The sequence below is a fragment of the Pogona vitticeps genome, chromosome 4 (genome assembly GCF_051106095.1).
Source record: "Pogona vitticeps strain Pit_001003342236 chromosome 4, PviZW2.1, whole genome shotgun sequence".
Lineage (NCBI taxonomy): Eukaryota > Metazoa > Chordata > Lepidosauria > Squamata > Agamidae > Pogona > Pogona vitticeps.
The window spans coordinates 78,315,001-78,338,036 of record NC_135786.1 but is presented as its reverse complement, the minus strand read 5'-3'; the positions used below and the strand labels follow the sequence as shown (position 1 = coordinate 78,338,036).

The following is a 23,036-nucleotide window of genomic DNA, read 5'->3' as shown; positions in this document are numbered from 1 at the left end:
TTCATTGGATAGCAGCTGTGGATTATTTTCTAATAATGAGTGCAAAGAACAAGATTTCCAAGTGCAAATATGAACTCTGGTTAATTTAGAAGAGAAAACACATACATCTATTTGTCAAGATGCGAAATTTTTTGTGCATCCAGTTTTAAATAAATAAGGGTGGTGGACGAGGAGAGGTTGCCCTAAAAATGAAATTGCCTTCAAAATTGAGGCTTGAAAATAAATTACTATGTAGTCACTGAAAACTATTAGCTAGCTCTAGCCAAGCAAAGTCACTGTAACCATAACAATCCTATCAGTTTAACTATTTATGTTGCAATGTTAATGTTAATATGGAGGTGGGATTTGCAATGTTCTGCCATTTCAGGACTTTGATATGTCAATATCTTAGTGTTACAGTATCGTGGTACAGGAAAGCCTTAATCTTCTTGCTTTGCAAAATTTTAGTCAAAACAATGACATTAACACCATAATCCCAATTTGCCAGATTTTAAATTACAAACCTTTGGAGTTGCAGTAGGCCCAGGAGCAATAGAATTTCCTATTGAACATTTTTTCTTGGATTTCCAGACCCCTGGATCTCCAGGGCCTGCAACTTAAGTTTAGTTTTCACACTTTAGTTTTCACAAACATTTGATGTTTTCACACTTTTAAGTATTTTTGTACCTAATTTTTTAACAAGGTGATAAAAATTCTGGGAAGGAATTTAATCTATGAATTTGCCAGTTTACTGATGTTGAATTCCTATCCTAATAGCATGGAAGGAATTTATTAAGTCTCCTAGGAGAAAGAGGAGTAAATGTATACACTTCAACCTGCGAGAAGGGGTACCCACATGTGTTACTGTTTTAAAAAGGTAAAGAAAGTTAAAAGAGAATAACTTTTTATCACAGCAGCTTCAGGAAAAAGTGCAATTTTGTCTACCGTATGGTAGTACAGCATACGTTTACAGTTACAGAGCTTTATTGCAACAAACTGCACAATAATATATAAGCAGACAGATCTCAAGAAGTGATTTTACTTTCTTAATTTCTTTTTAAAAATTAGAAGATCCCACAGTATCAATATTTTTCCTAAAGCGATAAAAGAATAGGGTACAGATCGTCGTCTAGTCGTGTCCGACTCTTCGTGACCCCATGGACCAGAGCACGCCAGGCCCTCCTATCCTCCACTGCCTCCCACAGTTGTGTCAAATTCATCTTGGTTGCTTTGATGACACTGTCCAGCCATCTCGTCCTCTGTCGTCCCCTTCTCCTCTTGCCTTCACACTTTCCTAAAATCATGGTATTTTCCAGGGAGTCTTCTCTTCTCATGAGATGGCCAAAGTATTGGAGCCTCAGCTTCAAGATCTGTCTTTCCAGTGAGCACTCAGGGTTGATTGCCTTTAGAATGGATAGGTTTGTTCTCCTTGCAGTCCAGGGGACTCTCAAGAGCCTCCTCCAGCACCACAATTCAAAAGCATCAATTCTTCGGCAGTCAGCTTTCTTTATGGTCCAGCTCTCACTTCCATACATCACTACAGGAAAAACCATAGCTTTGACTATTCGGACTTTTGTTGGCAAGGTGATGTCTCTGCTTTTTAAGATGCTGTCAAGGTTTGTCATCGCTTTCCTCCCAAGAAGCAGGCGTCTTTTAATTTCGTGGCTGCTGTCTCCATCTGCAGTGATCATAGAGCCCAAGAAAGTAAAATCTGTCACTGCCTCCATATCTTCCCCTTCTATTTCCCAGGAGGTGATGGGACCAGTGGCCACGATCTTAGTTTTTTTGATGTTGAGTTTCAGACCGTTTTTGCGCTGTCCTCTTTCACCCTCATTAAGAGCTTCTTTAATTCCTCCTCACTTTCTGCCATCAGAGTGGTATCATCTGCATATCGGAGGTTGTTGATATTTCTTCCGGCAATCTTAATTCCGGCTTGGGATTCCTCCAGTCCAGCCTTCTGCATGATGTATTCTGCATATAAGTTAAATAAGCTTGAATTTTGCTATGAGAAGCTGATGATCAGAGCCGCAGTCAGCTCCAGGTCTTGTTTTTGCTGACTGTATAGAGCTTCTCCATCTTTGGCTGCAGAGAATATAATCAATCTGATTTCGATATTGCCCATCTGCTGATTTCCATGTATAGAGTTGCCTCTTGTGTTGTTGGAAAAGAGTGTTTGTGATGACCAGCTTGTTCTCTTAACAAAACTCTATCAGCCTTTGCCCTGCTTCGTTTTGAACTCCAAGGTCAAACTTCCCTGTTGTTCCTTTTATCTCTTGACTCCCTACTTTAGCATTCCAGTCCCCTAGAATGAGAAGAACATCTTTCTTTGGTGTCAGTTCTAGAAGGTGTTGTAAATATTCATAAAATTGTTCAATTTCAGTCTCCTCAGCAATGGTGTTTGGTGCATAAACTTGGATTATTGTGATGTTGAAAGGTCTGCCCTGGATTCGTATTGACATCATTCTATTATTTTTGAGATTATATCCCATTACAGCTTTTCTCACTCTTTTGTTGAATATGAGGGCTACTCCATTCCTTCTACGGGATTCTTGCCCACAATAGTAGATATGATAATCATCTGAGTTGAATTCACCCATTCCTGTCCATTTTAGTTCACTGATGCGCAGGATGTCAATGTTTATTCTTGCCATCTCCTGCTTGACCACCTCCAGCTTTCCAAGGTTCATAGATCTTACATTCCAGGTTACTATGCAGTATTTTATTTTGCAGCATTGGACTTTCCTTTCACTTCCAGGCACGTCCACAGCTGAGCATCCTTTCGGCTTTGGCTTAACCACTTCATTAGCTCTGGAACTACTTGTACTTATCCTCCGCACTTCCTCAGTAGCATGTTGGATGCCTTTCGACCTGAGGGTCCCATCTTCCAGCCTTTGTTTCTGATCATGGGGTGTTCTTGGCAAAGATACTGGAGTGGCATTGCCATTTCCTGCTCCAGGTGGATTGCGTTTAGTCAGAACTCTCCACTATGACCTGTCCATCTTGGGTGGCCCTGCACAGCATAGCCCATAGCTTCTCTGAGTTACTCAAGCCCCTTTGCCACAACAAGGCAGCAATCCATGAAGGTGGCAGCAATCCATGAAGGTGCAGCTATCCATGAAGGTGCAGCAATCCATGAAGGGTACAGATAGATGTTATCAAATGCTTCAATCCATATTTCCTGTAAATAGCCAAATAAAAACTGAAGAATTCTTCTACACTGAACAACAAAGCAATGGAATGCTAACAATTTCCAGGAGTTTAAGGACATTTTATGGCTAACAAGTAGAGACAATTTTTTTCCTAAGCAATTTTTTCCAGCAATATTTTTTAATTTAAATTCAACATACAAAAAACGAAAATAGAAAAGCAAAAAGAGAATAATAATAATTAAAAAAACTAGACTAAACCCTCTACTAAACTAAACCCTCCCCCCTTTGGAGTCAGAGACTCCAGCCTCGTTAACCCTCCTCTCTCCCCAGTTTGGTATCCAGTGTAAACTAAGTAGATATACATGTATGATAAAATTTGCCCTACACTCTTATCTTTCTCTGGGCCCAAGAGTATATTAGTCCCCAGCTTTGTTTTACATAGTCTCTTGGTTGTTCCCGTAGTGCCTCTGATAGAGTGTCCAGTTCTGCTATTTTCAGCAATATTTTTAAGGCACTGTTTGCATTTGACGTTTGATTTTAAGTTTCGAAAGCCTCACCTTTGCCAGTAAAAATGTTTTAATAGCCTAAGCATGACAATAAAACCAAGAAAAAAGAAAGAATACTACAGTACCTTTAGAGACTAACAAATGAATTTCAATGTGAGTTTTAATTTGTTTGTTCAGTCGTTTAGTCATGTCCAACTCTTCGTGACCCCATGGACCAGAGCACGCCAGGCCCTCCTATCTTCCACCGCCTCCCGGAGTTGTGTCAAATTCATGTTGGTTGCTTCGATGACACTGTCCAACCATCTCATCCTCGGTCATCCCCTTCTCCTCTTGCCTTCACACTTTCCCAACATCAAAGTCTTTTCCAAGGAGTCTTCTCTTCTCAATGCTCTCATACAATTTTATTTAATACTTATTCAGTCATAAGTTAATATTCAGAAATAGTCATGCTAGCCTTTTTCTGGGAGTAGCAAACTCAAACCCAAAACAGAAATACTGTGGCAGGCATGTGTCTAAAGAGATTGATTATAACTAAAGATGGGCACAGACCATGCTTCCTTGCCCTGCTTGCTGGTCTGAGTGGGTAGCTGCTGAAGGAAGTGGAGAAGAGAAGCACCCTGCTGCTGGTGAGTAGGCAATCATCCTAAAGAAGTTTGGGAGGGACCTGTACAACGCCTGCAGAACACCTGTGCGGGCACTGTGCCAAACCAGGCTGAACAGCTGAAGTGCTGTTTGTGTCCATTTGTAATTCTAACCACAGATGCTCACACTAAGAAAAAAAGTGTTACTCTCAAATGTTCTGTTTTGCTGTTCTTTTTGCTGTTGCTGAATTTAATATTCAATTACATTATTTATATACATGGTGTCCCGCATGTGCGGAAATAATTTAATACACACAATCATGCATGATGATCTAGAAAAACCCTCATCTAATATTATTGACCTATGAATCATTGGGAATATTTATTTTATCTACTTACTGACCTTGTTAGTCCAATTTGATAGAATAAAATTGACCAGAAACAAATCACATGACTTGAGTGTTTAAACCAGGCATGAGCAATGAGTAGCTCTCCAAAACTGCTGGACTACAACTCTCATCACTGAAAACAATCATTTCATAACTGACTGTCTGACTAGGGCTAATGTAGTTGTAGTCCAGCAACATATGGAGGGACATACAATCCCCACCTCTGGTTTAAATCTTCAGCTGTGACAGCTGAGAAGAAACAGCAGAGGTCAAATTCAATGAAAGCTTACTAGCATTATCAGAGCAGCATGCTGACAACAACAACAACAACAACAATAATAAAGTCAAGGGGAGTAAGTTCTTTTCATAATTCATTTTCTCATCCATTTTAATCACTTTTGCTGTTTACAAAGTCTCATACATTTATAACAGTTTCTGCTGTATACTGATGACATGAAAATAAACCTTTTTGTTGAATATTATTCATTCTCCTTGTATAAATAATCTCCAATGTGTAGGCATGTTTCCCATGATTTCATTTGAATTTTATGTATTCTTTTAGCATCCATCATAGAAGTTAATTCTTTCAACCTGGCAATCTCCTACTGACAGGAAAATTCAAACAGTTGGCAAAAAATATAACAGTGGATAGTGCCAAAAAGTTAAAACAGATTCCAGCATGTGGTATAACCTTTTAGCACAAAGCTTCAATAAAGATCAGAAATGACAGCCTTTTTTCAAAAAGTCACCATGATCTTGAAGAAAAATGGAAGTAAAGTGCTCGTTTCAATTGTACACTTTATTATCTGAAAAAATACTAAGAAATGAAGTGTGTCTGTTATTGCTTTTCCTGAAACCAAGAAATGGTAGCAATGTGAGAATTCATTTGAACTTGGGAGGGACTGGAGTCCATTTTCTATGTCCCCTGGACATGCCATGGATCACACCAGCAACTCCATGAAAACTTGGCAGTGACTGGAAAGTCATCAGTTTTTTCAAAACTGGTTTTGTTGTTGTTGTTTTTAAAATGGGGTGTGTCTTGATTTAGAGAAGAATCACAGCACCTCACAGATTTCAGAGGAGTGATTCTTCAGTTTGGTGAAGAAAAATGAGAAGATATGACAGTGATGCAACAACAGCTTTTCCATGGAATTTCCAGCCCTGACTTGAAAGAAAAGGTTACATCAGAGCAGATGACTGTCATATCATAGCAGTTATGAGACGGGAAAAGCTGTGGAACTCTGAGCACATACCTCCTCCTTCACAGTGAATTCCCCAAAATCCACCTTACCTTTGGGTAAATGTTATCCTAGCACTTACTAACTATAACTAATACTAAAAGCCCCAACATAAAGCCTGAGTTTCAAGTTGTAGTCAAGAGGGAACGACTTAAATCAGTGACTATGAAACCTTTAATTATGGTTAAAATGAAGAGGAGAATTTGTAGCAGAGAAAGCTCAGAATTCCACAAGTCACTCTCAATCTCCTAATTAAAGATAAGAGATCAGTGGCATACATCAGTACTAGAGTGAGGAATTATACCTATATCTATGTATCTGTTTTCCAGTGTTCACTATGTTTGATATAGGTTACCTTTTTAGTAACAGTTTCTGGTGGGACATCTCGTCTTCCAAGGGGATATGGATTCCACTGGTTGCCAGCTGAAACATCCTCTTGTCCATTGTCTAGAACACTGCTCTGTTGTGATGGAGTCTATTTTTTAAAAAAATGTTGAAATAACACATTCTTTAGTGAGAGGAACATCAATGTACAAAATTATTGTTCATGATCCAGGTATTTTATTTGTGATGGAAAATGGGCACATAACTGTTGAAATCCTATTGATTAGTGCAGTTAATTTGCAACTTGAGTAGGTCCACTGAATCAGTGGGGATGTGATGAGTCATTGATTAAAATGGGCCCACACTCTAGTTATGAATTGCTACACTAAAGTAAGTCAGAAGTAGAAGAAGCCCCTATGAATTAGTGGAATCTATGGAGGAGTTGACTCTCCAAAGCTCCACTGATTCAGCAGACCTCCTCTAGTGTGACTTACTATGCTAAGCAACAGGATTTTAGCCAATAGGCATTTCATTATGGTTTCAAACTCATGTACGTTTTCCTATAAAGAGCTATAAAATTGGCTAGGAATTTAAAGTAACTGTGAGAAATTTGAAAGAGATTGGCTGAATCAATTGTCTGAAACACTATGTAGTTTGATATAGTTTCTGAATATATGTAGGGAAAGAAATACTTCTAATAAACATGGAGGGAAATTCTCATGCTATTGTTTTCAAGAAACTAAACGTTCATGTTAAGCATCTGTAGTGGCAGAGAAGAAATCCCATAGCAAAAGATCCTATTCTACTTCCCTACGGAAATAGTAAAATAAGTATGAAAGTGCTACCAACTTTTGAAGAAGACATATTTAACAATGACACTGTTTAATACTCCATCCACATTAATATGCATTTCATAAATGCTCCAATTTAAAAAAAACTATATTCAACAAAGGCACAACACTCAAGATAGTTTGTAAAAGTTTACCCTGGGAAAAAAATGCCTAAGCAGTTACAGTATATAACAGCCATCTTCCAATATCTAAAGGATGATCATATAGACAGACCCAAACCTTCTTATCTAGTTATGCTGGCGCAAACAGCATACTGTAACTTTTGGTGGTGAATTGCCCCATGTTAATAAGTCACCTGAGACATTATCAGCTGCATATTGAATTGTGTGACTCAATGTACTATAGTGATCTCCTTGACTGGGGCAATTTGCCTCTAAAAGTTTTGCCATCTGCATAGCTATGCAAGAGGATTTTGGCCCTGGTAAACTAATTTTTCTTGTTTCAGAGGACCAAAAAGAAGCTGAATGAATTTACATTAAATATTAGGAAGGACTTTGTGACAATGCATATTGTTGAACAACTGAGAAATTGTAATGAAAGGTTATAGTCCTTACTTCACTAGAGTTTTTTAAGCAAAGGCAGAGAGCTAAATCCATTGACAGCAGACCAAATGAAATCAATAGGATTAGCATAAGCACTGACTAATAAGTCCATTCATTCCTTTGGGACTAGCATTTAATTTAACCCTAAATAGTGGATTTCCTCAATCAGGGTCAGGATGAATTGAACTGATGTTTGAAGTCCCTTCCAACTCTATGGTTCTCTTAATCAAGAAAAAGCCTAAAATACAAGATAGATTAATTTAATTTAAGAAGATCAATAAACTGACCAAAGTCAAAGGAACAATTGGCTCAGCTTTCTCAAAGTAATAATTAAAATATCCTGTTATCTGAGTGCTTTAATAGCTTGCAGAGAGACAACGGTAAATTGCTCAGTTACATACTCAGCTCCCATCTTTTCATTACAAATATTTTTGATGATATCAGCTGTCTTAGTGGACAAAGGAATTAGCATGTTTCAGTGGTTCCCCTGTTTGGACAGGTGGAGGGTTAAAGCAGACAGAGGAAACAAAAACAGTATGGACCTATTTCTCCAATGTCAATTTGGAAAAGAAAAGGTGAGAGATTTTAAGCTGGACTTTGTCCAGTGTGGGTATGCAGCCCTGAAGGAGTTCTGCCATAGCTGCTTTCTGAGAAAGTTCAGTGGGCATTCTGCCTGCAGTGTGCATCTGAGTACAATGTAGTTGACCAGCTGTATGCACAAATATGTAACATTTTTGGAACCCCAAGGAGATGCAAGCCCCTCTTCCTCCACAGATTATTATGATCAACATATAGAACATAAAAGCTACATAGTATTACTGAAAGATTTTAGAGGTGAACATTTGTTCATTAGTTATTCTAATTTTCCATATTTATCCAGAAACCAACAAGATCACTGGTTCCCAACCTAAGGTCACCCAGGTCTTCTTGGGCTGCAACTCTCAGAAGCCTGTGATGGCTAGGGTTTTGGAAGCTGCAGTCCAAAAACACCTGGGTTTCCTAAGGTTGGGAATCGCTAACCTAGACAATATAAAGAACAAAATATATTGCACTGGGGAAATCCATTAATAAATCTATTTTACATTGACTTGAAGCATGTTATGTTTCTTACTTTAAATGCAAAATTTCACTTCACTGCATGTCAGACCACAATAGAATGTGACACGGGAATAAAAATATTAGTAAAACATACTACATAAGAACATAATAGGAAGAGCCCTGCTGGATCAGGCCAAGGGCCCATCTAATCCAGCTTCCTATATATATCTCACAGTGGCCCCACCAGATGACTCCTGGAGCACATGAGACAATTAGATACCTGTCTCCTGATACCCCTCCCCTGCATCTGGCATTTTGAGGTACCTTCCTTTTAAGGAAGACAGAACAGAATTCTGACATTGTTAATTTAAATGGAGTCACTCCATCTGGTGAACTGCAGCTAACTAACATAGTACTGTTGGGATTACAAAGTATGTATCTGTTGTGCAGTCAGTTAGCGGCAATTTTACCATAGTAATTTACACAATTGAACCTAAGCACCAGCAGAATTCTGGGCATTATTTATTGGTCATTCATGTACATGCATATAACCATTACACAATTCCAGTAGCACCCCAAAACCTTCCACATATTGGGGAAAAAAGAGCAAAACACATCCACACAGAGAGGAATAGATATTAATCAAAATATTAAAAAGAAAGAAAATAGAAGGAAAAAGGTTGCTAATGTGGAAAGAAAGCCTATCATTATACGGCACTCATCTCTGTTTAAAATGCCAATATGGCAATTTAAATTATGGGAACTAGAAAATAAACATCATAGCTTGTAAGATTTTATATTATTAGGGATGTAAATTAACCAAATATTAAAATGGCAACTAGAGGTTAGCATAAATAAAATATACTTGGTAATGAATTACATGCAGATTTGTACCTGGAAACAATGACATTTGTTAACATCATGGCCTCATATATTTGCCACTAGAGGTACCCATATGCCACACCCATGTTGCTAAATTCCTTAGACCAATCTGTGCTCTTGCCCCAAATTTCAAATTACTATAACTATATATACAAACCTTCAAAGAAAACAATCTTAGGTATCTTTCAGCCAACACGTTTTTGTTACCTAATCTGTGGCTGAAATAATGACTGCCTCTACAACTGACAACTATGATTTGTTACTTAAAGTTTAATCCTTGTTGTTGCTGTTTCCTATTCTCCTCTAACAGCAGTGAAGAACAATTTTTCCTTTGTCTCTGTGACTTTAACATTCTTCAAATACAGTAAGAGATTTCTAATACTTTATTTTATCTCAGCCAGATTACTATCCTTTCAGCCTAATTTGTTTGTGGTCACTTCTACGAATTAGAACTTGATTTAGTTTGACTTTGCAAATGTTATTGGGCTATGCCCCAGCTGGGTTATGTCCCAACCTTAAAGACTTACAACAGATAGCTAATTTCCCAACATTCCACATACAAAACATAAATGTAATAAAATATGTGAAGAAGGCATACAGTCTGACACGTCATTTGAAGTATGATCATAACCCAGTCTTTAGCTAGGTCAATAGTTATCTGTAATAAATGGGTCTACACTACACAACTACAGCAGTTTCATACCAATTTCAAGTTCCCTTACTCCATCATATGAAGTGCCAGGATTTGTAGTTGGGTGAGGGACTTAAGAATTCTTCAGTAGAAAGCTCAGTTGCACTTCCCTGAACTGTAGAGGAGAATCAGAGAATCTCAAGTCACTCTCCAAACCACAGATCCCATAGGATAGAGTCATGAGGTAGTTACAAGTGGTGTTCAGCTGCTATTACTGTGCAACGTACATATGCTCAGTATCTGTAGGACTTGGCTGCTCTGATGCCATCCTAAAGGATGACACTGTTTGTGATGGGACTTTTCTGACATTAAACATTTACACCATTCTAACATCACTGACACCTTCAAACATCTACAACATGAAACGTGACCCTCAGGCCTCTCCAACTAACATAACGACTACATCAGTCTGCAACAGAACAGCAGAAAGCAGCAGGAGTATCACATAGGGAGGCAATTAATTGAAGAAGCAAAGATGTTAAGTAGGCAAAGTATGTTAGCAACTTCACTTCTTTTAAAATTTGCTTTTAGGACACAAGCATGAATTATTTGTAAAGGCTAAAAAGGAAGAAGAAAGAATATGAAAAGGTATCATTATGTGGTGTCTGATATCTGCAGGCTATCTCATACTTACTTTCGGTAGAGGTAGCTCTTGATGCATTTGGTTTTCAAATTTAGATTTAGTCTGCAAGTTTAATGTCATGCTTCTGCCCGCATGCATTGCTGACAAACCTCCAGAGCGCAGCATGCCAAGGTTAACAGTGTTGTGTTTATAAGCAGCAGTCTGAGTAGAGGAAATAACCACGTGACAGGGTATGAACACACATGCTCATTAAGAGAAATTATTGCACATATATGACTAACTTCACATGGTCTCTATTTAAGCAAACAAACAATACCAAGGAATAAGTAGCTTTTTATGCATGCACTGAGTCAGACAGAAGCACATAGAGTGCTAGTTGTACATAAAATGGTTACCATAAAAAGACATTGACAAAAAAGCAAACAGGATATTTTATATTAAGGACTTTTAGAATGTGTTTAATACAAAAATATAGCTGGATTGTGCAAAAGAGGGCATTATTTTGAGATATCCTATAAGCCTACTTACAATAAAACACTGCATTTCACATCTGCCCATAATTAGAACACACAAGAGAGTTCTGCTCTATACAGCATACTTCACAAAACTGCAAGACAGATTTCTGGAGAGCAGAATGTTTGATATAGTTAATAAAAAGATTCGCTTCTGCAAATACAACTATGACATGACTATGACTATGACTCTTTCACATCTATTATATTAACTGCTTAATAACAGAAACATCTAACTATGGCTTAGTTTCAAACAGAAAAATGACAAAAATCAATTCAAATCTTTCAATTACCATAAAAGGCCAACCCTTAAAATGGATTTTTAAGAACGTACTGCAAATTAAATATAATTGGCAGAAGACTGTCTACTGCATATAAGTCTACTTTTGAAATTCACAATTATTCAAATTTAGTAAGTCAGAAACCAATTTTCTTGAATTATTCTTGATTATATATAAAACATCAAATTAACATATAGGATGTTATTTAGCATAACCACATTTCCAGAAATATAAAATTGCTCCTAAAACATCTGTTTAATCTATTTGTGTACATGAAATAATACATGAAGTCTCTAAAGAACGAACAGATTTAAATCAACCACAATTACAACAAATTAGCACACAAGCACAAAGCTTATGAAAACTTACTACTTTCCATATGAGAACACTGTTTTTAAAAAAACACCTCTCAATGCTTCAAATGTTGTATGTCTTTAATATATATGAAGAAAATTGCAACCTGATAATGCAATAGATGTGTTCCTTATTGAACTGGATTTTTATCTAGAGTGACAACTGTGTAATATTCTGCAGCAAGACCCTACATGCTTATTTTAAACATCTTACTTTTATTGACCAAGAGGTAATAGCAAAAACTAATGCTTACTCTTTGCATTAACAAAGATAATTTAATGTCAATACATCCTTTATAAGAGATGTGCATACAACATAAAAAAATAGTATCAGATCCTCCAGGTTTCTGAGACATGCTTATTATTTATATCTGGCTAAAATAATTGATACTATATATTATCACTGTATAGTGATATGATAGTTCAGCAAAGACAGTCAGAGGCATATAATTATGAAATACATGAAGATATCCTTAATATTGAGTTATTCAAGCATAACTTCAGGTATATCATATTTATATAATATCATATTTTATTATTTAAGAAAAAAATTAAGAAGTTGAATTACTTCTTTAAGTGGAATGCTCTGGGCGAAACATTTTTCAGCATTCCAAAACTGGAAATGTATTATAATTTCTTCAATAGCAAACTTAATTATGTGTCTTAGGCTGCAGTTCTACATCTGTTAATCTGGGGAGTAAATTATGCTGAAATCTGAGTAGACAATAAAAGGATCACACTATTTGGATTTGAAATGGGGCCATCTCAAAAATAACACAGCAGCCTGAGACTACTGAGGAATTTCCTAGGTATACAGAAGTATTTCCACTTATAAATTAAAAGAAAAGGGTGTTACCAACCAACCAACCAGCCAGCCAGCCAGCCAGCCAGCCAGCCAGCCAGCCAGCCAGCCAGCCAGCCAGCCAGCCAGCCAGCCAGCCAACCAACCAACCAACCAACCAACACAATGCTGCCCCAAAAGACCCTGCAGGGAACCGTTTCCTGTTTTCTACTGCCAAAAAAACCTTTTCCTCCCTAACACAAGTGACATCCAGTCCAAAATCTGTATCTTTTATATATGGCAAATTTGGGGAAAAACATGCCTCTTTTATTGTCCCTCTTCGGAACTCCCTCTGAAATACCATACATGAGTGCCATAGAAAGAGCCTCCCTGAAGAATGTGAGGAGTATGAACACATTTTTGGCATCCCTTGGGCAACAAGAGCACTTGTTGGCTAATCCTTCCACTCCAGAGGCACCATTGGATTGCTTCTGACATGAACAAAAACGAACACTACATACTTCTACAAGATCCTTTTTTTCAAATTAGCCAGAACCCTGAACAAGATTGTTCTTGTTAGAGGCTCGCTGGTGATACACACTACAGTGCACGGCCATGTAAAAATAATTTTAATGAGTTATTTTTAAAATAGACTGTCTATGGTAATAACTTGTCAACCTAACCAGGAAAAAAAAGATGACTTTTATGTTTGACTTGCACTGTTGACAATCCAACATCATTTTAAAATGCGGTGTATTGTATTTTTAGTACAGACACCCCTAACACACAATAAAGCTTCAGACAACCAAGCCAGAAAACAAATCTCATGGAAAAAGCAGAGTCAACCTTGTGTCCTTTGTGCAGGTAACCTTTAGATAGGGAGAATAACGTATACAGGAAACTTCCACACCCACTGGGCTTTCATTTTAAGTGAGAAGGCAGCTCCTTATACGTAACACACTGACCTAGAACTCCATTAGTTTAATTGTGCTGGAATTAACCCTTGCACATGTGATAGCATGAAACAGTGTACATATGTGCTGAACTGCAGAACTGGTTCCACAATAGAAGACTGTGCTGGACTCCTGGAAATTCATATCTGCTAATATAATGAATCTTGCACTAGCACATTGATTACCTTATGGATATATATGATCATATAAGGATGTCTGTATTCATACCAGAACTTTTTTTTTTACCAATCCACCAATTATGACATCTAAAGTGATCATAGTTCTAATATTTTCTGGTAAAGCCAACCCAGCAATTTTTGGAAATTAAAGACTCATTCCCACCAGGTGGTCCCTAATGTCTTTTCCATGATGAAGGGGATTTCATGGGAGCCCTGGGATCTTCATGCAGGGAACTAGAAATGTTTTATTTCTGAAATATTCCAGAGCAGATGCATGAACAGAATTTCAGCCACTGTGTTATAGTGGTATATGTTATATGTGCAAATTATGTTAATATACAATTAGGTAGTTTGCCTCCCTCACAGAATCATTCCCCTGGATACTGCGAGGCAAAACTGGTCAAATGTTCCACAAAAATAATATAAACTCAAAATTAATCTACCATGTTATATAACTCTGTATCAAATAGGCACAGCATTGTGCACATAGAAAACAAAGCAGAGACGTGCAGAGTTTTGGATTTTACCCAGCAGATTTTATGTTTGCTGGCACATTGCGTAGTTGGTCACACCAGGAGCACTTCACTGATTGCACAAGTAAATTGCAGAATTCCTTGTTGCCGGAAATAGGGCCAGCGTAACTTGACCTTAAGCCAGCATGAATATGATTTCCCCCAATAATTAATAAATAATCCATTATGCCAATTCTATTACAAGCAGAAAGCATTCCTTTTTGCATTAAAACACACACCCTCTGTTATATTAAGTAAGATCTTTTATAATTCTCACCCAGGTAACCCTCATACTAACTCATCATTTATCAACAAAATTAATTTCTTGGTTTTCCATTTATAACACAAATCTTGGGATTGTTACTGGATAACATATTAACCACTGCAAGCAGAAACTTTTGTTATATTAAAAGGTAAAAACTAAAGGTGTTAATTGCAGAGAAATGCCAAACATACCCTGTCTAACCTTCTAGCTTCTATATGTCTAAGTAGCTGTTGTCTCCAGTCAGCGGGCATTTTACCACAGCTCTCATTTCCCTTCACAGGGGTAGGCCTTGTCTTTATGTCAGTGTTATCTGATGGCTTGTCACCATAGTTACCCAAGTTATAGTCTGATGGTATCTTTTCCAACAGAGCTGCCATTGTAGGCCTAGCTGAAACTGGCCTGGTTTGAGAGGTACCATAACTCTCTGTACTGTAGCTTCTTGCAGACAATGGCCTCCTTTGTGTAAGGTTTTTAACTGGAAAACTTCCAGACTGGGATTTCACTTCTTGATATGAAGGGTGTTCATCTTCATACCTGCCATTTCTTTTGAGGAACTGGGATTCAGACACTGAAATGCTGCTTTGGCGTTCCATAGCTCCTCTATATTGATGCCTGTTATACCTATCACTCTGAGGCAGTTCTTGTGGTTCACTGACTCTTCTGTACATTGACATCTCTGTGGAACTGGCCAATGAATCTGCCCTTCTCATAAATCCAGCCCTTGATCCCTGACTTGAGAACTGAGTATTGATGGTCTCCTCATTAACAGAAGGCTGAGAGAATGAAAACATGTGCTCCATGGGTGGATATCCTCGGTAGGCCCTTGGGCTTACCAAATCCTTAGAGACAGTTTTAGTCTGCTGGGGAATGTACTCTGGAGTATGTTGAAAAGGTGGTGGTATCCTCTTTTCTGCTTTCACTTCCACTGATCCTTGAGGATTAAAACTTTGGTCAAACTGATATACTTTCTTTGTCACAGAAGGCTTTTGCTGTTGCTGCACCTTAACACTTCCATACGTCAGCAACTCATCATCAAGCATTGGTACAGACTGGCTACGAGACATACTAGACATTCCATGTTCTGGCCCCAACATTTTATCTGGCCTCTCATGCATTCCTGCATTGTCGGTAGTAGCTGCATAGTTCTCCAGTGGTATATTATAAACTTTATATGCACCAATATCTATCTCATCTATACTTTGTGACTTCTTAAACCTATTAGTCTTCAAATCTCTCATCATTGGAGACAGCCTCTCAGTACTCTTGCTGATGGAAATGACATTTTTTGAAGGCTCCTGGCGACAATGAATATGTGAAAACATATTACTAAGACTTCTGTTAGCACTGGAATCATGATACTCCCATGGTGTCCCTGGAGAAAAAGTGCTAGTTAGTTCAGGGGAGTCTTTAACAAGATCTTTCCTTTCAGGTAAAGGGCTGGTGGTAGGAGTACTCTCCAGCTTAGATGGAAAGGCTGTCCTATCTTCAAAAGGGCTAGGGGTCCTTGTCCAATTCTGCCAAGGGTTTGATAGAGGCACTTCTGAATCAGGCGTGTTTCTGAGAGAGGGCTGTTCAAGTTCTAGGGGAATACCAACTATCCTGTCTTGCCTAATTAATGGCCTGCGTCCATGAGCAGATGTGCTTCTTGATTTAGAGCTTAAGAGAGGGTTAGTGTTGGGGTTCTCCACTGCGCTCTCCTCTGCTACAAATCCTGTATTATCATAGTGAGAGCTATCATTCCAGCTGTCAGAGAAGGTGTCACTCATCGGACGCCTGTCATTATGTTGCTGTAAGTTTCCTGCTGGGGCAGACTCCCGCTGGCTGAGCAAAGGCTTTGTCTCAAGAGGCTGGGGAAAAGATTGGACAAGCCTGCAAGAAACAAAATTTGTTTTTTTTTAAAAACTGTATCAGAAAATATGTAATCATATCAGCAAAAAAAATCATAACAAAATTCCTTACCATTCCTGTATGCATAATTTAACCATTTGACTAATGAATACAAAGTTTGTGCAATAGAATATGGGATGAGAAAGTGTTGTCTACAGTAGCATCATAACACCTTGAACATACCCAATCATATTTGATTTCAGAAGCTAAGTAGGGTCAGATCTTGTTAGTATATGGATCAGATAACACCAGAAAAGATCGGGGATCTTCAGGTAGGACTACAAAAGAATGATGCTTAAACCTTGGACAGCTGCTTCCAGTCAGAGATGGAAATACTAGACTAAATGGACCAACATTCTGACTATCAGATACAGGTAGCTCCCTGTGCTCCTATATGACCCGCTCAAAGCCATTGGCATGCCCCCCCCTCAAATCCTCCTCCCCAATGTTCTTGAAGAAAAATACATTGATCCAAAATATGGCATCAGTCTTTTTTCATCATTATCATCTTAGAACCACAGAGCTGGAAAGGACCCTATGGATCTTCAAGTCCAGCCCCTATCAAGGCGCAGAAACAGTTCAGGATCAAACTCCCAACTAAACCACTGAGCTACATACTTGTGAACTGCACTTCCTTCCAAACATGCCTAACATGCAACAAATGTTTTAAAAAGTGAGGTGATCATACATATCTTAGTTGCCACCGTATTAGAGAAGGAAAAATGCTAATGATACCAAGATTTACAAGTTACAGGTGGATAATTTCATGGGCATTATGTCAATTCCCCGCACCCTCATGGAAGACTATGATTCTCTTGTTTATAATAGGTGGGGAAATAAAAATCAGTAGAGAATAGAAATGTTTCTATTAAGTTGAGAAATATGATACTATCTTTAACACTAAAAAAATAGAAATACTAGATATAAATGTTTTAAATAAAGAATAAAAATTAAAATAAAATGTTAGGAAATTAGTTGATGTTGGATAAGACTTATTAACCTTAAACATCTTGCTCCAGTGAGTTTGGGTTGATGATCCAGCAGTTCATTTAACCTTGTATTCTATAAAATGCTAGATGATTTGCTTTAATTTCACAAGTGGAAAAATGTTTTGTAGAGGCAAAATAGAAAAATAAGGGACATAATCACACATGACTCTTCCCTTTTCCTCAGTTGAATATATATATTTCCCCTTGCATGTCCCCCATATTTGTTCTCATCCAAATATCTGTATGCAATCATTGTATTTTACCTGCAGTAGAAGCAGGGGGAGAACAGTGAAAAGAGCAATATTCAAGTGCACATGTATATAAAATGACTTTTGCATACACTTAATTATCTGTTTACACAGAAATTAAAGGGAAAATCTTAGGGCCACAGTGCTCAGTTTGCAAGCAACATCAAAGGCTCTTTGAAAATTTAGTCTACTATACCCTTGATGGGATGAAGTTGCTCTACAGCTAATTTAATAGTTCCATGTGTAATTGAAAAAAACCTAGATGATATATATAACTGTATCACAGTTACAGCTTTATTATTCTTGTTCTTTGTTAAATAATTCATCTGGGTAATGGGTAATGTGAATGAAATGCAATTCACATGCTTATGACCAAGCTCAGAATTATGGATAAAGAACTGAATTCTGGATGGAAAGATTCTCAGACAACTAAAAATGAACTGGGAAGATCTCAGCTTTCCTGAACTTGGTAAAAAAATTGTACAGTGTTCCATTACTCTCCACAAGGTCTCTGTCAGCTTTAAACTGTAGGATCCATGAGCTTTTACAAGTTTTCATTATACCTCTGAATGGCTGATCTGTATTTATAGTCAAAACTAGCATTGTAAATGGAATGTGCCATGCAACCGTACCTGTTCCCCCATAAAGAATTATTCACTGCATCTTTAGCAGTAGTCTGTAAAGATCCCATTTTAACACGAGCATTAGAAGACCCTGAAGAAGCCTGTGAAGGTGAATAGTCAGAGTAGGTTCCAGAAGAAACACTGTTATTCATGCAATGAACTTTATCTGCTTCAGACTCATCTGTTGACTCTGAAAAACAGAACAAGAAATATGAAATCAAAATGTTGTGGAAGTGAGTAGCGAGAACCAATATGAAACAATTGCTATAATGAGTCTAAGAAAGTACCTTACATCTCCATTGTCTAATTGTACAATGAGCAGTATACTTTTCCCAGGGCTAAACAAAGAAGAGTAAGTCAATAATACAGAACTATCTCCATCACCTCCCCGATCCTTAAATCTGATATTGGCTGGAATCCTCTTGCTTTGTTACTCAGGTATAGCATCCACTCACTTTTAGCCAGAAATTTAAGAGTTGCTACAGGGATTATCCTGGGTGCATGTACACATTGGCTTGGTGCATGCTTGAAAATTCCACTGGAGACTTGTTGATTACTAGGAGAAAGTGAATGTTATTGTGAGACAGAAGGCGAGAGGGATACCCCACTTGCTGGAGAGCTGTCCATCCTCAGCAGCAAAACTAAGGAATCAGACGCCAAACTCGCACCAGCGCCTTCAGCGAGACCTCAGCAAGAGACAGAAATAGAGGAGCTGACCAAAGATATGCAGAAAGTGATGACAGGGGAGGTTAAGGGAGAAAAGGTGGGAAAAGAGAGGAAAAAGAGGGTGGAGTCTGAAGCAGGAATGGGGGAGGTGAAGGAAAGACAGTTGCCGCCTGGTTGGGAATGGGCGTGGATGGAAGATCCCTGGATGGGATTATGGGAGAGGTTAAGAGTGCCTAAGGAGGAAGCAGATTATAGAAGGAGAGCAGAGATTCCACCCAGACCCTCTTACTGGGGAGAAACCGAGGCGAGAGAGTGGAGAAGGAGAAAGAGAAAGGAGAAAGAGAGAGTTGAGAGAGAAAGGAGAGAAAGATTAGAATGGAGAGAAAGGGAGATGAAGAGAAGGAGTTACAGGGATGATCCTGGGAGAGCCAAGACCCTGAGAGACGGATCCTGTGGGATGATGACCTGGACGATGAGACCGTGCCCTTGTTGGAAAGCCTAATGGGGCAGACTGTAAGAGACGGGGTCCCCACTGATCTACCAGGACCATGGAACAACAGTTATGGAACCCCATTCCTGTTTTAAGATTGGAAACCCCTTCTGGACCTGTTGGCAGAAGGAGAAAAGACTCACAATCACCTATTTATTGTTAAATGCACCGACAAATCTTTCACCTGTTTTGAAGTAACAAAAATCTACTAATTTCTTTGAATTGAACATGGAGCCAAAAGTCGAACCCTCACAGTTATGTCTTTTGCCTTCCCAATGTAGCAGGGCTGTGCTAGCACAACATTCCTTGTGCGATCACAATTGCACTTGAACTAGCTGATCTCAAGAGATCTCACAACAGAACATCTCTTGGCCCATGCACAGTGCTGATTTTAAAAAAAGTACAACAAGCAAACAAGCAAGCAAACAAGCAAACAAAAACAATGGGTAGAGAAGAAGCAGGTTGAGAAAGGAGCTGAGTTATGCCAAAATAAAACCTGCTCTAGTCCAGGGACTCTGCTAGTACAAAATTAGGCCAAGGTGAGAGTAATCCTAAGAAATTTCCAACCTCCCCAGAGCTGGAAGGGGTTTGATTCAGCATGGCTTCACTTGGCCTATTGTCAGCTCAGTTGGCCCACAGCTATCCTGTCTGGTTTAGGTTGCACCCTTAGCTGGCAGACCTTTTTGGGTCCTCTGGGGCGAGGAAAGCTGTAAAAGCCAGAGGACAACATATTACTTCTACTTGTGCATCTACAACATCTGTCATCAATAAGTAGCTACCAAATGATTGCATACCTTTTTTTTCTTTTCCCAAGAGAACGAGTTTAGGTGGATACAATGGTGCTTCAGCCATTGAAGGGCGAAGTTCTCCAATCCTCATATCATTCACAGGATGTACAAAAGGGTCCTGTACAATACAGTTGGTGAATTAAATAATATTATAAAATGATAGCCCAAATTAAGTACACACCCCATCCCAGTCAGGCAAGAGAGTGTCACAGCTCTGGAAAGCATTGCTTGTCAAAGTCTACACATGCTTATTGAACTCTACAAATTGAATTTTACATTACACTTCCAGTCCCAAACTTGGATCATACATCTACACACAGTACATGGGAGGCAGACACTTTAAAAATGGTATGTTAATATTTATCATGCAGGTACATTCTGGGGTTGTTCACAGGAGGTTGTCTTCTGAATATAGTCCAGATGAGGCAAAATCATGTAATGATTTCCAGTACTGTACAATCCATAGCCAAGTTTCAAGGAGCAATGTGGTAAGGAGGGCACCAGGCTCTTGAGATGTTGGGCGGGGGGTGTGTGTGAGAAAAGGGAGAGCCATAGCCCTCTGAAAACTGAGCAGGTGGTGCTAGAATGTACAATAGATAGGACCCAAAAAGTTCCCATCAGCCACAAATGGGTGATGCCACAGAGGTATCCGGAAGAGCAGGATAGGCTGAAGATGCTCTGTAAGGAAGGAAGGAAGGAAGGGAGTCCTAATCTAATGCTGACTGGTATTAATATCTGTTTGTCTAAGGCCCCTGCAGCACAGCCAAATGGGTTCATTTGGTAATGACTGGTACTGGGTTTAGAGTATGTGGCCAACTTAAAATCTCTGGAAGTGAAGTATTAGTGGCAAAGGCTGCTGATTAGTAGGATTAACGGTGAAGTTCACTGATCTAGGGACATGAGCCGTCATACAGTAGGCAATATGCTAGCATGCTAGCATGGATGTAATTAAGCAAACTTTTTTTTTGCTTGATGAATTTGGGCAAAAGGAAAGAGTGAACAGAACATAAATTCTGAGTGTTATAACTTACATGCAATGCGTGTCACAATCTGTCAGAAGCATGGACATGATTGGGGAGAAGGAAAGGAGCACCAACTCTTGGTTTCTGTGGGAAAGTGTTAATTTTTCATAGGAAGCTGGAATGAGGGTGACCATATCCTGTTGATTTTACAGAGATGCTTCTCACTGCAAGAGCTCCACATTCTGAAAACCGCCTGGCCAAAATTATTCCCACAACAAAAATGACCTCAAAGGAAACAAGGCAAAGAAGCTCAGGACACTTAGAAGCCCAGATGAAGATATCATGCAGGGGTTCTGTCATTGCCAGAGGAGAACAGAGCATAGCTGCTCCTAGTAATTACTTTTGTGAGGGTTGGAAAACAACAGCCTTTTGCCTGGCTTTGAGAAAATGGAAGGATGTGGTCTCTGTTTTCAAGATCAGGTAAGATCAGGACTTACCTGATGGAAAGCTTCTCTTGAACCCTGACTCAAAGTAGATTTCTATTTGCATCATCTTGTGGAAGCCTTTCAGGCGGCTTTTAAAATCACTGTTGGATGGCTGTCTTGATGCCAACAATATAGAGACAACAGTCATCCATTATCCACAATTTAAGATTGTTCTCAGATTTCAAGCTGTTTGCTTGAGCTAGCCAGAATCTTGATGCACCTCCTGTGATGCAGGAGACTGGGAATTTCAGCCAGGAACCATGAACCCTTTTCAGCTAGAATTTCTAGAAATGGGGAGTTCCTGGACCAGCAGGGAAACAATAAACGGGCACTTTTCCCAGTCTCAGTTTGTGGAAGGACCAAGAGATAAGAGCAGTGGATGGGAAAAAAATAAAGTTGACCCATAGGGCATGGGGAGGTGAGTGCATTCCACCTCTGGAGTTTGCTTATCTAGAAGAGGTTCCACTCTGAGATGAGACACTTGAAGTAGGTCACATGGTTGCTACAGGCTGCTAAGGAGTTGGGGTTCAGAGGCCAATCTCCAAATGAAGCAAAGAATACAAATAAACACTTTTTCTGCTCAGGAAACATTCTGTGTTCCATGGACATGTGGGCCATGAAGGAAGGAATTGCCTACTGTTGCAGAAAGGAAACCTCTTGCTGCAGAGTCTCAGACCACCTTAATGCCCTCTATGTGAGAGGGAAGTATTGCTGTTTGTCCTAATCTATGGTGGCCCTGCAGGAGAGGGGCAAAGTGAGCTAGGACTAATCTAATATCCCACAGCTCAAGCAGGGAAAATCTGTTTGCCCTAGGGAATCAAAGCTCTCTGCAGCACCAGTTTTCTGGCTCTTCTGGTAACTATCACTGGGCAAGAAGAATCCTGCAAGGAGAGATGGATTTCCACCAAAAAAAAGGGGAAGACCTGACCTCTGTATTATCCTGACTAGTCTGTGTCACTTGGCTGCTCTGTCTTTTTGAGATGCTTTACAAAGATTTACAAAGAACAATTATCCTATGTGCAAACAAACAAGAAATGGTTAGGAACACAGATTGTTTGTAGGCAAGCAGCCTAGGGCCTCACTGCCTGTTGTACTTTGGATATTCTTTCTGGAGCCAGGGAGAACAATTCTTTCTTTAAAGGAAAAAAAAGAGAGAAAGGACCAAACACGTTTTCTTTGTTTCACCGCCCCAGAACTATTGAAAATACCAGACCCCCCTATACCACCAGGGGTGCCCTGTTCCCCAGCCAAATAGAAGCTTTGCAGTTTCAAAAGAAGGCAAGAGGTAGAATGGGTGGGTGGCCCAAAC

The 23,036-nt window shown here is 39.0% G+C and overlaps 1 protein-coding gene across 6 annotated transcripts in view; it reads right to left on the bottom strand.

Moving 5' to 3' along the window:
• Window positions 1–23,036, bottom strand: part of LRRC7 (leucine rich repeat containing 7) — a 285,490-nt gene that overhangs the window by 35,373 nt on the left and 227,081 nt on the right. For all 6 annotated transcript variants that reach the window (XM_020795263.3, XM_020795265.3, XM_078392975.1 and 3 more), the window contains 5 exons: window positions 20,287–20,398; window positions 18,346–18,526; window positions 14,781–16,458; window positions 10,805–10,954; window positions 6,198–6,317 (listed from right to left, as the gene is read on the bottom strand). In XM_020795263.3, the coding sequence (XP_020650922.2) occupies window positions 6,198–6,317; window positions 10,805–10,954; window positions 14,781–16,458; window positions 18,346–18,526; window positions 20,287–20,398 (2,241 nt within the window). The remainder of the gene's footprint in view (window positions 1–6,197; window positions 6,318–10,804; window positions 10,955–14,780; window positions 16,459–18,345; window positions 18,527–20,286; window positions 20,399–23,036) is intronic.